Here is a 13,872-nt window from a genome sequence, read left to right on the forward strand (position 1 = left end):
ACAAATTTCTATTTGTGGAGGTAAATTGAACTCAAAACATCTGCTTTTTTTATCACTTTTCATTACCATCCCTCTTTTGCACTTAAAGTGAAGTCAAATAAGGGAAAATAGCTTTCTGTACCACTGAGCAGCTAATCTCTGTGAAGCACAACTGAAATAGATACAAACATCCAATCAGACCAGTCTAAACAAAAAGATGTCATATCTTCTACATACTTCACAAACAGAAGTGTGTATGTGTTTTGCTCTATACCTCGTAAAGTGTTGTTTGACCCAATTTAAGATCATGACTGAGGTAAATCTGTGAGCTCCTAGTTGACCTTTGTCTGAGTATAGCCTTTGTTCTCATCCCGAGGTTTTGGAATCATCCTTCAGTGTTTGTATTTTCTACAGCTGCTTGCACACTATGAGTCCTGAGGAAGCAAATGGTGATGACTTTACAAGGTCCGTTTTAATTTCTGTCTTATTATTGTTTTTGCAAATATAATGGGTATCAGTGAAGCTTTCAAATTACCGGTCAATCTACGTTTCTACCCTCACCTATGGTCATAAGCTTTGGGTAATGACCGAAAGAACAAGATCACAGATCCAAGCACCCAAAATGAGTTTTCTCCTAACCCTATCTCTAAGGGAGAGCCCAGACACCTTATCTGGGCTCTCCCTTAGAGATAGGGTGAGAAGCTCAGTTATCCGGGAGGGACTCGGAATAGAGTCGCTGCTTCTTCACATCAAGGCAGTTGAGGTGGCTCGGGCATCCTAACTGTGTAGTTAGCATGCCCGGACGCCTCCCAGGTGAGGTGTTCCCAGGGGAGGAGGCTCAGTGGAAGACCCAACACACAATGGAGGGACTATGTCTCTTAGCTGGTCTGAGTAGATCTTAGGGTTCCCCTGGAGGAGATGGCCCAAGTGAAACTTGAGGCCTCCCTATTTAAGCTGGTACCCTCACCACCGATCTCTGGATAAGTGGAAGAAAATGAATGTATGGATACATCATTAGTTATCTGGGAGCAAAGATTGACTCTGACCCACTCATGACGTTCAGTTTGGTCTTTTCCATAACTTGTGTTCTTTTTCTTAAAGGACTCCCGACTGTCCTCCTAGCTTGCACCTTTAATTAATTTCAAGTGTGACCTTTACAGCATTTTTTTCACCTGTAAATAGTTGTAAAAAGAATATACCGTCAGTTTGCTAGAAGGCATGGAGAATTTAAATGTAACAAATTCATTGATGCTCAAAACTAAGACATTTTGATGAGATATTAGTGTACAAATATTTAAAGCTGTAAATATAGGGAGAAGGCTTTATGTATTGGTTGTGAATATGAAAAACTGATATATTAAAGACATGCATGAAAGTAAAACTTGATTTGTGTCCTTTTATGAACAAAATTAAAGAAGAAACTAAATTCAAAGGAATAAACCTATGTGGCAAAAGCTTTTCAAGCAATAATTAAAATGGGGGAGACTTAGCAGAATATGGCAAGAGCATAACAAAAAGGTATTAATTAATTAATTTATTGTCACCATTCTCTTGAGAGAGACTGAGATTAATGTTAAAAATAACTAGTTCCAAAAACGGTGCAGTGTAATAAATGCAATGTAAATACAATTCAAACATGAATATGGTAATATTTACAACATACACACACATACATCAGATGAACGACACTGAATACATCGGTAGAAGGATGCTGAGGATGGACCTGCCAGGAAAGAGACCTAGAGGAGGACCAAAGAGTAGATTTATGGATGGAGTGAAAGATGACATGAAGGTAGTTGGTGTGAGAGAATAAGATGTGGAGGAAAGGGTTTCAGGGGTCTCAAACTCCAGTCCTCAAGGGCCGCAGTCCTGCAGTTTTTAGATGTGCCACAGGTACAACACACTGGAATGAAATGGCTTAATTATCTCCACCTTGTGTAGATCAGTTCTCCAGAGCCTTAATTATTCTATTCAGGTGTGGTGCAACAGAGGCACATCTAAAAGTTGCAGAACTGTGGCCCTCGAGGACTGGAGTTTGAGACCCCTGGACATGTAGACGGATGACTTGCTGTGGCGACCCCTAAAGGGAAAAAGCCGAAAGGAAAGGAAAAGGAAAAAGAAGAAATCTACTTAAAGTTTTTTTGTTGTTGTTGTTGTTTTGCCAACCACCAAAAAAAAGAAGGAGAAAAAGGAGTTTCCGATGACCGGGGCCCTACGTAGATCCCCTACAATAGATTTGCGTAAGAGTCGGACAAGGCCCTCTGTCCTCCGGCCTCGACCACAATCCGCTCCACAATGATCCAGTCCTTTTTATCCCTTATCCCTCCGCGGTTCCAACGCTGTGATTGGATGCTGACTGCTTGTCAGGAAGAAAGGAGTGTTGTGTTGAGGCCGAAAGCAGGACCACAAGCAATAATTATACAATATTGGGTAATTTGTTAATAAATGGTGGAGGTGCAGGATCCCTTCGGTCAGACCAGACACACCGCTGTTTCTCTCCCCACTGCGTCGCTCATTATGGTCATAGTGTTCCAAAACTGCCGCTGCTTTAACTACACATGATGGGGGTGCCGTGCGGCGACACAGACTGGAGCTTATCTTAGCTCTTTATCCTTCCTATAGCACACAACACGATCCAGCTTTTGGTTCCGGTAACCTGAAGCTGTCGAACCTAGGAAACACTGATACATGGAGCAGCACAGAGTGGAGCCACCATGTCGCCTGCTTGAAAACAGATCCGGTGCTGAAACTGTATAGCGGCTTTTAGAAGCTGGTTTCCGTTTTCTCGAAAATCAACCTGTTCAACCCTCTGCATCAGGTGAGCTTGTAATTCTCAAATCGAGCAGCTCTTAAACTACAAATAGGAGTTTTAAAATGTGAGCATCGCGCAAATGTGTCACATAGAAGTGAGTTTGGTGCTGTGGCGGCCATAGATGGTGCAGATCAACACCGGGTATATGATCAACATTTTCACAAAAGTGTTATTCTGTCATAATAAACTATCTGGCATATAAGAACAATAGAATAATTTTTAAATATAAAAGGATCATGGACTTAATTGCAAATGTAGCAGTAGGAAGATGCGGTTTCAAAACAAAACTTAACAGGTTTTCTTTGTCCAATAACCTAATATATTCTACCAGAATATATTAGTACAGTTTAATTTTTATACATTAACAGTTGAAATGTTAATGTAAAAACATCTCTACTGTTTCTACATTTAAATGATATTTAAATCATTTAAATATCATTTAATCATTTAAATGTAGAAACATTTCTACTGTTTCTACATTTAAATGATATTTAAATCATTTAAATATGTCCCTTTCGCTTTCATGTTAAGTCCTCAAGTTTTTTTGTTACTGTTAATTTTCTCAGCTTTAATGAGATTCCAGTTTTGTAATGTCGTTGGGGTTAATGTAGTACTTATTCTGTTTCAGAATCCATCTTTATAACATAAGTCCAGTTTAATTATTCTATTCAGGTGTGCTGCAGCAGAGGCACATCTAAAAGTTGCAGGACTGCGGCCCTCGAGGACTGGAGTTTGAGACCCCTGGTTTAAAGGAACTCAGTGTTTCAGCAGTTTTCTGGAAGTTTGTTTCGAATTAGAGGAGCATATGCAGAACAATCAAAAAGTTAAATATTCTCCATGTTTGATTCTGTTCTGGGGATGCAGAGTGTATCAGAAAAAGAAAATCTCAGTGGTCTGGAAAGTTGATACAATGATAAGTATTATCTGGGAGCCAGTGTAAGGACTTTAGAAGTGGGATGATGTGCTCTGTCTTCCTAGTTTTAGTGAGAATGCAATCATAAGAGTTCTGGATCAGCTGGAGCTGTCTGATTGATTTTCTTAGGAGAGACTGTTCCAGTAATCAATACAACTAAACTCATGGATAAGTTTTTCTAGAGCTTGCTGAGACATTACTCCCAGCAAGCTCTAGAAATGTTCTCCAGGTGACAGAAGGCTGACTATGTAACTGTCTTTATGTGACTCTGAAGCTTCAGGTCTGACTCTATCAAGTCATTCAGATTGCAGACTGGTATCTAGCTGTAATAACTGAAGCTGTGAACAGACTAGATCGTTCCTCTTTGGAGCCAAAAATAATTACTTCAGTTTTGATTCTGTTCAGCTGGAAAAGGTTATGGCACCTCAACACATTGATTTGTTTTCTTTCAGTAAAAATGTTACAATGGGAGAAAAAATGTGAGAAATCAAGTGGACAAAAAATGCTCCACAGAGGTCAAATTACCTCTCAACACTGACTTCAATTCAGAAGATGCTGGGAATATTTCGTGGACGAAGGAAGTTCCTGGCAGCCTCTCTTGTCTTGCTTTTCATCCCCACACTCACTTGGCTTTACCTGTCAATTGGAAATTTTCAAGGTAAGAGTGAACATTTATACCCTTCCTCTTCCATACACCTTTCAACCTTGCAAGGATAAGCAACTGTAGAGAATGGATGGATAGGAGTGTCAATTGAACAAAAGTTTTACAAAGAAGATGTGTAGTGATGCAACTTTATTATATTTTAAGCTATTGTACAACACAGCCTAAAGTTGTTACTTTGGTATTTACTAGTTAAGTTTTATCTGCTTTGCTCATTACGTCAACTAGTAAGGGAAAAAAGGCAGTAAACAAATCTCAGACTGGAAAGGTTTCCTTCTTGTTTCCTCTATTTTTAGCAATAATTGCTCTTGCTGTTTCAAAGCTCTCTCTATCTTCTCTCTTCTCTGGCCTCTTCTCTTTGTTCAGTTCTGCTGTTTGTATTCTTTCTTTTTTATTTGGAGTTTATTCTGCAAATGTTCTGTTTATCTGAAAGCCTCTCTTTTTCAGCACTAAACAAAATGTTTTTTGTTGTTTTGGTTTTTTTAAGGAAGCATCTACAATTTTACAACACTTTTTTCTGAACAGCTTGGTGCGCAACTCCACATGCTACCAGTTACCCTTTTACATAAAATACTAATGTTTAGATTTTTTTATTTCTATATTTTCCAAATAATCCATTGAACAGTCTGTATGTCATTATTATTGCTGGAGGAAAGAAAGCTTCACCAAGCACTATTAATCAAGAAATAATTGAAACATTGCAAATAATATTCTAAATGATCTAACAAAGAAATCTTTCATCAATGTGAGTTTTAGATCGATGCAATAACTGTTTTAAGTGGTCATCAAAAACAGCTTTGTTTTTAGTGTGTTTTGATATATCAGTAAAACAATGGTCAAGATTTTGGTCTACAAAAGCTGTACTGTTTCCCTTACCTAAGACTCTTTTTGCTGAAAGTCATTCCTGTTTAGTTTCTGGCCTGTAAAATAAATTGATCTGTCCTATAATCCAACAGTAAAGCCCCTACGCCTATCTTCATTGGAAGCACAGTCACCTCCACCACTGGGTTACACTAATGCACGGCTGGCCTTGGAGCTGAGGATCCGAGCGGTGGAAGAGGAAAACAGGGCCCTGCGCCAGGAGCTCAGTCATCCTCTCAGGAACTCGTCTGCTTCCTATACAAACATCACAAGCAAAGGAAACCAAAGCCGAACTCATTTGGAAAAAGGCACCAGTAATAATGATGGACAAAAGAATGTTGCTGTGGGGAACAACTCCAACTGTTTACAACATCAGTTAGTGGATAAGTGTGAGGTGAGATAAGTCTTTGATTTGCCTGAGGCCCATCACTCTAAACATGCCTACATTAAATTATTAGTGGTTATTGAAGCAGAAATAAAATTACGGCATTGAGAGTTTCAGATTCACATGATGTTTATTGACATTCAACATAACATCAGAAATGCACTGCAGAATGAAATTACAATGTATATTAAGACACAAACAGAAACTAGCTGGATAAACTGTAAAATAATACAAAAAGAAGAATAATATTGAATAAAACCCAAGTAAAAAAGGGGGAGGCTGTGTAAGTGCAAATGTTGCAATTTGTGAAAGAAGTGTATCAGGAATAATATATGCAATACAATCAGGCATAATATATGCAAAACAATCAAAAAGTTAAATATTATTATGGTCCTGGATTATTTGGAGTAATTCAAAAGTCTGATAGCAGTTGAGTAGAATGTGTTGCAGAACCTTACTGTTCTGCATGACTGGCTGCAGAATCTTCTGCCAGAAGGTAGGAGAGAGAACAGTCCATGACAGGGGTGAGAGGGATTCTTGTCCTCATCAGATAATGTTTTTACCCACAGTGGGTGGCAGTGTGACCCCAATCACTTTTTCACCTGGCCTCACCACTCTCCCCAGTGCTTTCCTGTGTGAGGCGCTGCTGCTCTCATGCCTCAGAAAGATACTGCTGGTAAGCACACTCTCAATAGTGCCTCTGTAAAAAGCGATAAAGATTTATGGCCTGAAGTGTGCTCCCTTAAGCGGCTCCAAAGGAAGTGCCGGCAATGATGGGCCCTTTTGACAGTGAAGTTGGTGTGCAGCGACCAGGTGAGAGTGTCTGCTATGTAGACCCTGAGGAACATTAGGTGTGTGACAATCTCCACAGCAGTGTTCTGGATGTTGAACAGGGTGTGGACATGGCGGTTCCTCCTGAAGTCGATCACCAGTTCTTTGGTTTTTCCCACATTCAGAAACAGATTGTTGTTGCTGTAAAAGTAGCAAAAGTAGATCTCTGTAGTATTTCTCACTGTCCTGAATGAGACCCACCACTGTTGTGTTATCCGCATACTTAATTATATAATTTATACTGTACTTGGCTCAATAATCGTTGGTCATTATTGACCAACCATTATTCATACCAGGTTCAGCTGGTATGAAAAGGTTCATACCAGCTGAACCTTTTCAGGTTTGCATAAATATCTGTGTATTTTAAAATTTTTTTGTGACAGACCAGGACAAACTACAAGTGGAACAAAAATCCCACATTGCGGCAATGAGGTTTTCACCATGATGCTCCACTTCATATATAATGCCTGGCCATTAAAAAAAAAAAAAAAAGCCTTTAGCTTTCATTATGGCATGCATTTGCTGTGTCATTGTTTAGATTAGCTTCTGCATTACCACAAGAGTTATTCCCATCCAGTGCTGCATTAATGTTTTACCAAGATCTTGGATTGATTATAGTACAGTCTGACCATTGCACAAAGGCGTCTCCAGCATATCCCCAAAATTTTGGCATTGTCATCTTGTAATATACCCATGCCATCAAGGAAGAAAAAAATTGAATAACATGGTCATTCAGTATATTCTGGTAGTTGGCTGATCTCATTCTTTGAGCATATACTGTTGCTGAACTTAGACCTGACCAACTGCAGAAAGCCCAAATTATGGCGCTGAATGCACAGACTTGTACAATAGATAATTAGCATGATGGGTTTATCACTCCACCTGCCTCTCTTCTTACCCTAATGCACCAATCACTCTGGAACAGGATAAATCTGGATTCATCAGAGCACATGACCTTCTTCCTATGCTCCAAAGTTAAACCTTTATGTTCCCTAGCAAATTTAAGCCATTTTCTGGTTAGCCTCACTGATTGATGGTTTTCTTAAGGCTACTCAGCTGTTCAGTCCCAATCCCTTGAGTTCCCTTCACATAATGTGTGTGAAAATGCCCTTACTTTCATTATTAAACATACCCTGGAGTTCTACTGTTGTTTTTTTTTTTTTTTGTTGTTTTTTTTTGTTATTCGATTTTCCCAAACGTTTAAATGACTGCTGATCAAGATCACTGACGATTTTCTTCTAGCCACGTATCTTCCTCAAATATGAAGGGGCCCCCCTAATCTAGTTTTTAATAATGTGTTGGACAGTTCTTAACTCAATTTTAGTAGTTTCTGCATTCTCCTTTGATATTTAATTCACTTGATCCATGTCAATGATTTAGACCCTTCTCAAACAGACTGACATCTTTTCCACAACCATTGGATTTGTCTTTCAACATGTTTAAGAAATGAGATAACTCATTGCACCAGTTGGTTTTAAATAACTTGTTGCCAGCTGAAACATAATCACCTATGCAGCAATTATGAATAGGAGGCTGGTACCTCTTTGCTTAGTTAATCCAGGTGGTGACTTTTTCTTTTTTTGGTCAGCCAGTATCCTGGACAAAAAAAAGCCAAACTGAAATTGCTTTGGGTTCATTTCAAATATAATAGACACAGAGATGAAAAGACAGGGAAGAACCAGAAAAAGTTTAAAGGGAAAGAACGAGATATAGGAGTAAATAAATCCAATCAGTTTTGTTCACGGTTTTCTCTATTCTCTCCCCAGACTATCCATGTGGCCATTGTATGTGCAGGTTACAACGCAAGTCGAGATGTTGTAACATTGGTGAAATCAGTCCTTTTCCACAGGTATGTCAACATTCATTTACTTTAAGCCTCTATGAATTACCCCTTTTTAATCTAAAAATAGATTAAGATTTATGCTGCTCAAGGTAGTTACTACAACATAAAGTGTCATTATTCATGTAAATCTATAAATCAATATTCAAGACTATGAAAATATGAAAAAAGAATCACTTGTTTTCAGGACAGTCTGATAGATCTTTGATATCAGATCACAGTGTTAGGATAACCTCTCAGAGAGCCAGGGTACCCTTCTGGCTAGGGTGAGGGACGGACGGTTGGCTGGCTATATTGATTGGCCTGATTCCAAGCCTTTATAGACAAAGTTACTACTTTAAATAGATGCAACTCAAATCCCTCTGTGATGAGGTGTGAAGATGTGGGATTCGGATATTACTAAGACTTTAAAATTGAAGACTTTTGACTCTTTTCTGTCTGTTTTTTTTTAAGTCTTATGCAGAAGATAATTAGCATTTTGTTGTATTTTTGTGTCTTCAGACGGAATGCTCTTCATTTCCATTTCATCACAGACTCTATTGCAAAGCAGATTCTCTCCTATTTGTTTCATTCTTGGATGGTCCCTGCTGTCAGGGTGAACTTCTATGATGCAGATGAGCTTAAGGTGAGAAAAAAATCATGCTCTTAGTTAAGCAATTCCTAACTTTCTTCAGAAATTCTCAGTGGAGCACTATCACTTTTATCAGTCCGTACTGGATCTGTGTTTTTCTTCCGACAACGTCTGAGCTCTATACTCTTTGATCCTTATGGAAGTGATGGTCTTTGCTCTGTTGTTTCAGTCTGAAGTTTCATGGATACCTAATAAACATTACTCTGGTATCTACGGACTAATGAAACTGGTGCTCACCAAGACGCTGCCCATGAATCTGCACAGGGTCATTGTTCTTGACACAGATATCACTTTTGCCACTGACATTGCTGAGCTCTGGGCTGTCTTTCACAAGTTTAAAGGTAAGTTGATGGAAAAATTATTTATATAACACTTTCTCACAGCGGTTTAGTTGGGTTGCCCTTCACAAGAAGGGCAGCCCAACTAAATACACAGTACTGTGCAATACAGAAAACATCCATCCATTATCTTACACACTTATCCCTGGTGGGGTTGTGAGGGGTGCTGGTGGTATCTATCTCAGACGGTCAATGGGTGAGAGGTGTGGTACATTGTAGACAGGTTCCCAGTCCATCGTAGATGTAGAAAACACAACATATAAAAGTTGAAGTCTAACAAATGGCTACGGGGACTTTTTCAATTGTAACAGGTTTAAGTCAGTTTCCCATCAATATGTCCGCACCGTAGGGGGTAAGAAACCACACACATTGAGCCTGCAGGATATTATTGGCGTGTACCTATGCACAAAACTATCACTGCACCTGCAAAAACACAACCACACCTCCAATGCGCATCATGTGTTTTTTTTTCCCCACCAGGGGTCTTTTGTGGGCTCTAGTATCTCTTATATGACAGTAGGCTGACAGGAAAGGGGGGAAGACATGCGGCAAACATCGGCCGGGTCCGGGAATAGAACCCGCGACCGCCGCGTCAAGGACTGAAGGCCTCCAAATGTGGATCGCGCTATCCCCTACGCCACCACAGCACACCCCGCATCATGTGTTCTGAGATTAAACCTAAGATGTGGTTGACGCATCTGGTTGTGTTCTAGAAGGGTCCCTCTGTCACCCAGAAGTGAGAGAAGTCGCTGGAAACTGATAGTTTTTCAGCAATAGGCACGCCAACTTACAGGGGAAAAAATGACAATAATTGATAACTTAATAGGCTTTTATTTTGAAATTAAACATCAGATCCGGTTAGGCCTGTCACGATAGCAAATTTTGCTGAGCGATTAATTGTCTCAAAAACTATTGCGATAGACGATAATATTGTTTAAAGATGTTTGTACAGATTTCATGGAAATGACATAATAATACATGCGATTTCCTGCCAAAGATAGATACACTTTATTTTCAAAAGAACATTTAACACTGGAACTGATAAAATAAATAAAACAACCAAAAACAAAGATAAAATGGATTCTCAGTCTCCATTAACCAAAATGTACTTGAATAAAAACACTAAAGTGTAAATAAATACTGCATTCAACCAAAAGAGTGCAGATTATGAAGTCTGTAAACCATATTGCCCTTCAATAATCATTAGATTTAAATAGAGAAGATGGAACATCGACTACCTGATGCAATAGTTCACACTGCATGTTAGTTCACACCTACATTTTCCCCTTAGGACAACCTGAGAACTTTAATCTTTCTAACAGGCACGTGCAGAGGGGGGTGCGAAGGGGACTTGAGCCCCTGCCCTTTTTATCCTTGATGCCCTATTGTCCTTTTTGAGATTTTAGTTTTTTTTTTAATGTTTTTTAATTTTTTTTTTTTTAAATCTGTATGTCAGAAGGCCTGTTTGTGCCCCTCAGCAATAATATTTAGCTAAATAAAATAATTTAGTGAAAAAAAAATAAACTAGTCTGACTGCCCTCAATCTAATAATGACTCCCCGAGCCTCCATGTTGTTCAGACATTGGGTCCATGGTGAGGAGGAGGAGGGGGCGGATCTGTCTTCTATCAAATTATGGGCAAGAATATTTTTTTTCATACACTGGTTTGTGAATAAAAACGTAGGTCTGATGTTGAGGTTAGAAAAACTGTTTCTATTTATTATATTTTTATAATCGTCCTTGCAATAGAGGGACAAAAACCCGCCTGGCCCCTAAACACAGAAATGCTTCACTGCAGAGAAAACTTCTGACTTTAACTTAATCAGGCTGCTAAATGCCCGGTTCGCTACAGGCAGTCTGAGTAAGGGTTAGGGTACAGGATCTGGACTGGTGGTTTGCGGCTGTAAATAGAAGTTACTGCAGAACCTCAAGTCTTAAAGGAAGATTTGGCCCAATTAGAGCATTTAGACTTCACAAAATAAACATCAGAGAAAATATTTTAGCAATAATTAGAACCGCAGCAAAAAGCCAAACACGCCACAATGAAATGAATCAAAATGTCTCCAAAGCATCGGTGGACTGACAGGGGCCACCAGGGGATTCTAGGAGATGCACATCGCAGTGGCTGTTTATGCAGGGTCGGTCCAAGGTAATATGGTAATAAGGCCGGTCCGATGGAGGCCGGCGTCAGCGCAGGAAGCGCAGCCACAGGGGGCGGTCCGGGGGCTGGCGTGGCGGCGGGCGGACCACTGAAGGCAGGGACTCGGGATGAGCACTCGGGAGTTTGGGAGGGGCACTCGGGAGCTGAGTCTCAGTAACACTAAGGGGCAAAGACCACAAGGGAGTGACACAGGAACTCTGGGACCACTTGGGGGAGACAAAGGAACACTTGGAGACACCAAAGGGTCACTGGAGGGAGGAGACTCAGGAGAAACACTAGAGGGCGGCAAAGAAATACTAGGGGAACATTAGGAAATACAAAGGAACATTAGGACCACTAGGGAGCGACGGGGAGTCACAGGAAACACTAGGGAGCTCGAAGGAAACGCAAGGAGAAGACTCGGAAGGGGCACTGGGAACCTCGGAAGGGGCACTGGGAACCTCGGAAGGGGCACTGGGAACCTCGGAAGGGGCACTGGGAACCTCGGAAGGGGCACTGGGAACCTCGGAGGTAACACTGGGAACCTCGGAGGTAACACTGGGAACCTCGGAGGTAACACTGGGAACCTCGGAGGTAACACTGGGAACCTCGGAGGTAACACTGGGAACCTCGGAGGTAACACTGGGAACCTCGGAGGTAACACTGGGAACCTCGGAGGTAACACTGGGAACCTCGGAGGTAACACTGGGAACCTCGGAGGTAACACTGGGAACCTCGGAGGTAACACTGGGAACCTCGGAGGTAACACTGGGAACCTCGGAGGTAACACTGGGAACCTCGGAGGTAACACTGGGAACCTCGGAGGTAACACTGGGAACCTCGGAGGTAACACTGGGAACCTCGGAGGTAACACTGGGAACCCACTAAATGGGGCAGGAAAGGCCACCAACCGCGCCGCCTGTCGGCCAGGTGCCAAATGAGCCGCTTGGAATCCCATCACCATGGGGACTGTGGATGGAAACAAGACAGGAACAGGCTCAAGAGCGGCGGCTGGAACGGAGGCTGCAGCAAGCTACGCACGAGGAGGAGATGCATCACAGCCACAATGTGTCCACTGAACTGCAGAGTCACTGAAATGATGGGATATGTTTAATATATACTTATATTACACAGCTTCAATCCCACTTATTCTTAAACTACAGTAAAGTTTAATAATAAAAAAGTGTAATTAATAGATATTAGGTGAATACTAAACTTATAAAGAAAAACAAAACTAGTAAAACTGCAAATGTAAGAATGATAACAAAACAGAATTATTCTAACAGTAATTAAACTTAAATATTTTTAAAATATAGGGACGAAATAGCCCAAAACACAGTATTTTGTCCTGATTAACCACCAAACAATGACTATTTTATATTAGTAAGGACTTTTCAGATGGCAAACTAACATCATTTATAAGCTGCCTGTCATGTAAAGTAAAAACATGAAGTAATGCAGCAGCTTAATGAAAGTATAAAATAAGTTAAATAACGCTTACCTTAATCTTTGACAAAATAAAACACATGAAACGACGTATTTATAAGAAATCTGCTGAGTAAGCAGTATGGTATGTAGCATCAATGTGCTCATTCGCATTACCACAAGGTAGGACAGATTTACGGGTAACATGGATAGTTAGAACACCTGAACACAGAATGGAGCAAAGAACTAGATGTAAACCAGGATATGAAAACTGAAATGTTGTCAGTTCAGCATACGCTGTAAGAATAGCATACATCCAGTGATGTACGCTTGCACATGAAGAGGTCTGTGATATTTAGAAGAGTTGTCAGTTGCTGAACTGAAAATAAGTCAACAATTTATTGACTTATTTTTGTCAGATCTTGTCGCTTATCGGCATAAGCAACAAGATCTGACAAAAATAAGTCAATAAATTGTTTTCAATTATAACATGTACATGCATTGTCATGGTTTCAAAGTATAGTTAAAGCAGGATTTAACTATTGTCAAATACAAAACTCGCCTCCCTGTTTCTTGATGGTCTGACTGGCTAAACGCTAAGTCAGGCTGTCATACAGCTGTTATTAAAATTTATGACAATCTGACTTCTATGTTATGATGTTATGTTGCTGAGTAAATAAAAGCATATGGTAATGACATATGCTTTCATGTCAAACCATACGTCATATGCTAAGCTTGCTAAGCCTGGTGGTTGGCGTGCCGAGGCAGTTCACCGTTGGTCCGTCATGTTTTTGTATTAAACAATGTAAAGTAGACAGGAAAAGTACAAATTTTACTGGGTAATTATATGTTACTGGAAGACATCGCCAGTTAAACGCTATCTAAACCCACAACCAGTCTTAAAAACTACAAATCAAAAAATTCAAATAAATTAAAATGAATATCAATTATTTGCACTTCTGTTCAATCCAAATTAAGTCAGCGGCTCCATCAGGCCCCCCATGGGGCCCATAAAAGCTAATATTTTAACACAGACCAGACATATATAAATGTTTGT

General features: G+C 40.1%; 1 protein-coding gene across 3 annotated transcripts in view; it reads left to right on the forward strand.

Annotated features, from left to right (window-relative positions):
* The first annotated feature begins 2,321 nt into the window (after positions 1-2,321).
* large1 (LARGE xylosyl- and glucuronyltransferase 1) overlaps positions 2,322-13,872 on the forward strand; it is a 68,272-nt gene continuing 56,721 nt past the window's right edge. For 2 of the 3 annotated variants that reach the window (XM_044107569.1, XM_044107570.1), the window contains exons 1-6: positions 2,322-2,797; positions 4,157-4,362; positions 5,322-5,620; positions 8,209-8,291; positions 8,784-8,907; positions 9,083-9,254. In XM_044107569.1, the coding sequence (XP_043963504.1) occupies positions 4,257-4,362; positions 5,322-5,620; positions 8,209-8,291; positions 8,784-8,907; positions 9,083-9,254 (784 nt within the window). In that variant the 5' untranslated portion in view covers positions 2,322-2,797; positions 4,157-4,256. Of the gene's footprint in view, positions 2,798-4,156; positions 4,363-5,321; positions 5,621-5,647; positions 6,288-8,208; positions 8,292-8,783; positions 8,908-9,082; positions 9,255-13,872 lie in introns of those variants that run through there. The other variant, XM_044107571.1, reaches the window with a different exon arrangement.

The sequence above is a fragment of the Gambusia affinis genome, linkage group LG23 (genome assembly GCF_019740435.1).
Source record: "Gambusia affinis linkage group LG23, SWU_Gaff_1.0, whole genome shotgun sequence".
NCBI lineage: Eukaryota > Metazoa > Chordata > Actinopteri > Cyprinodontiformes > Poeciliidae > Gambusia > Gambusia affinis.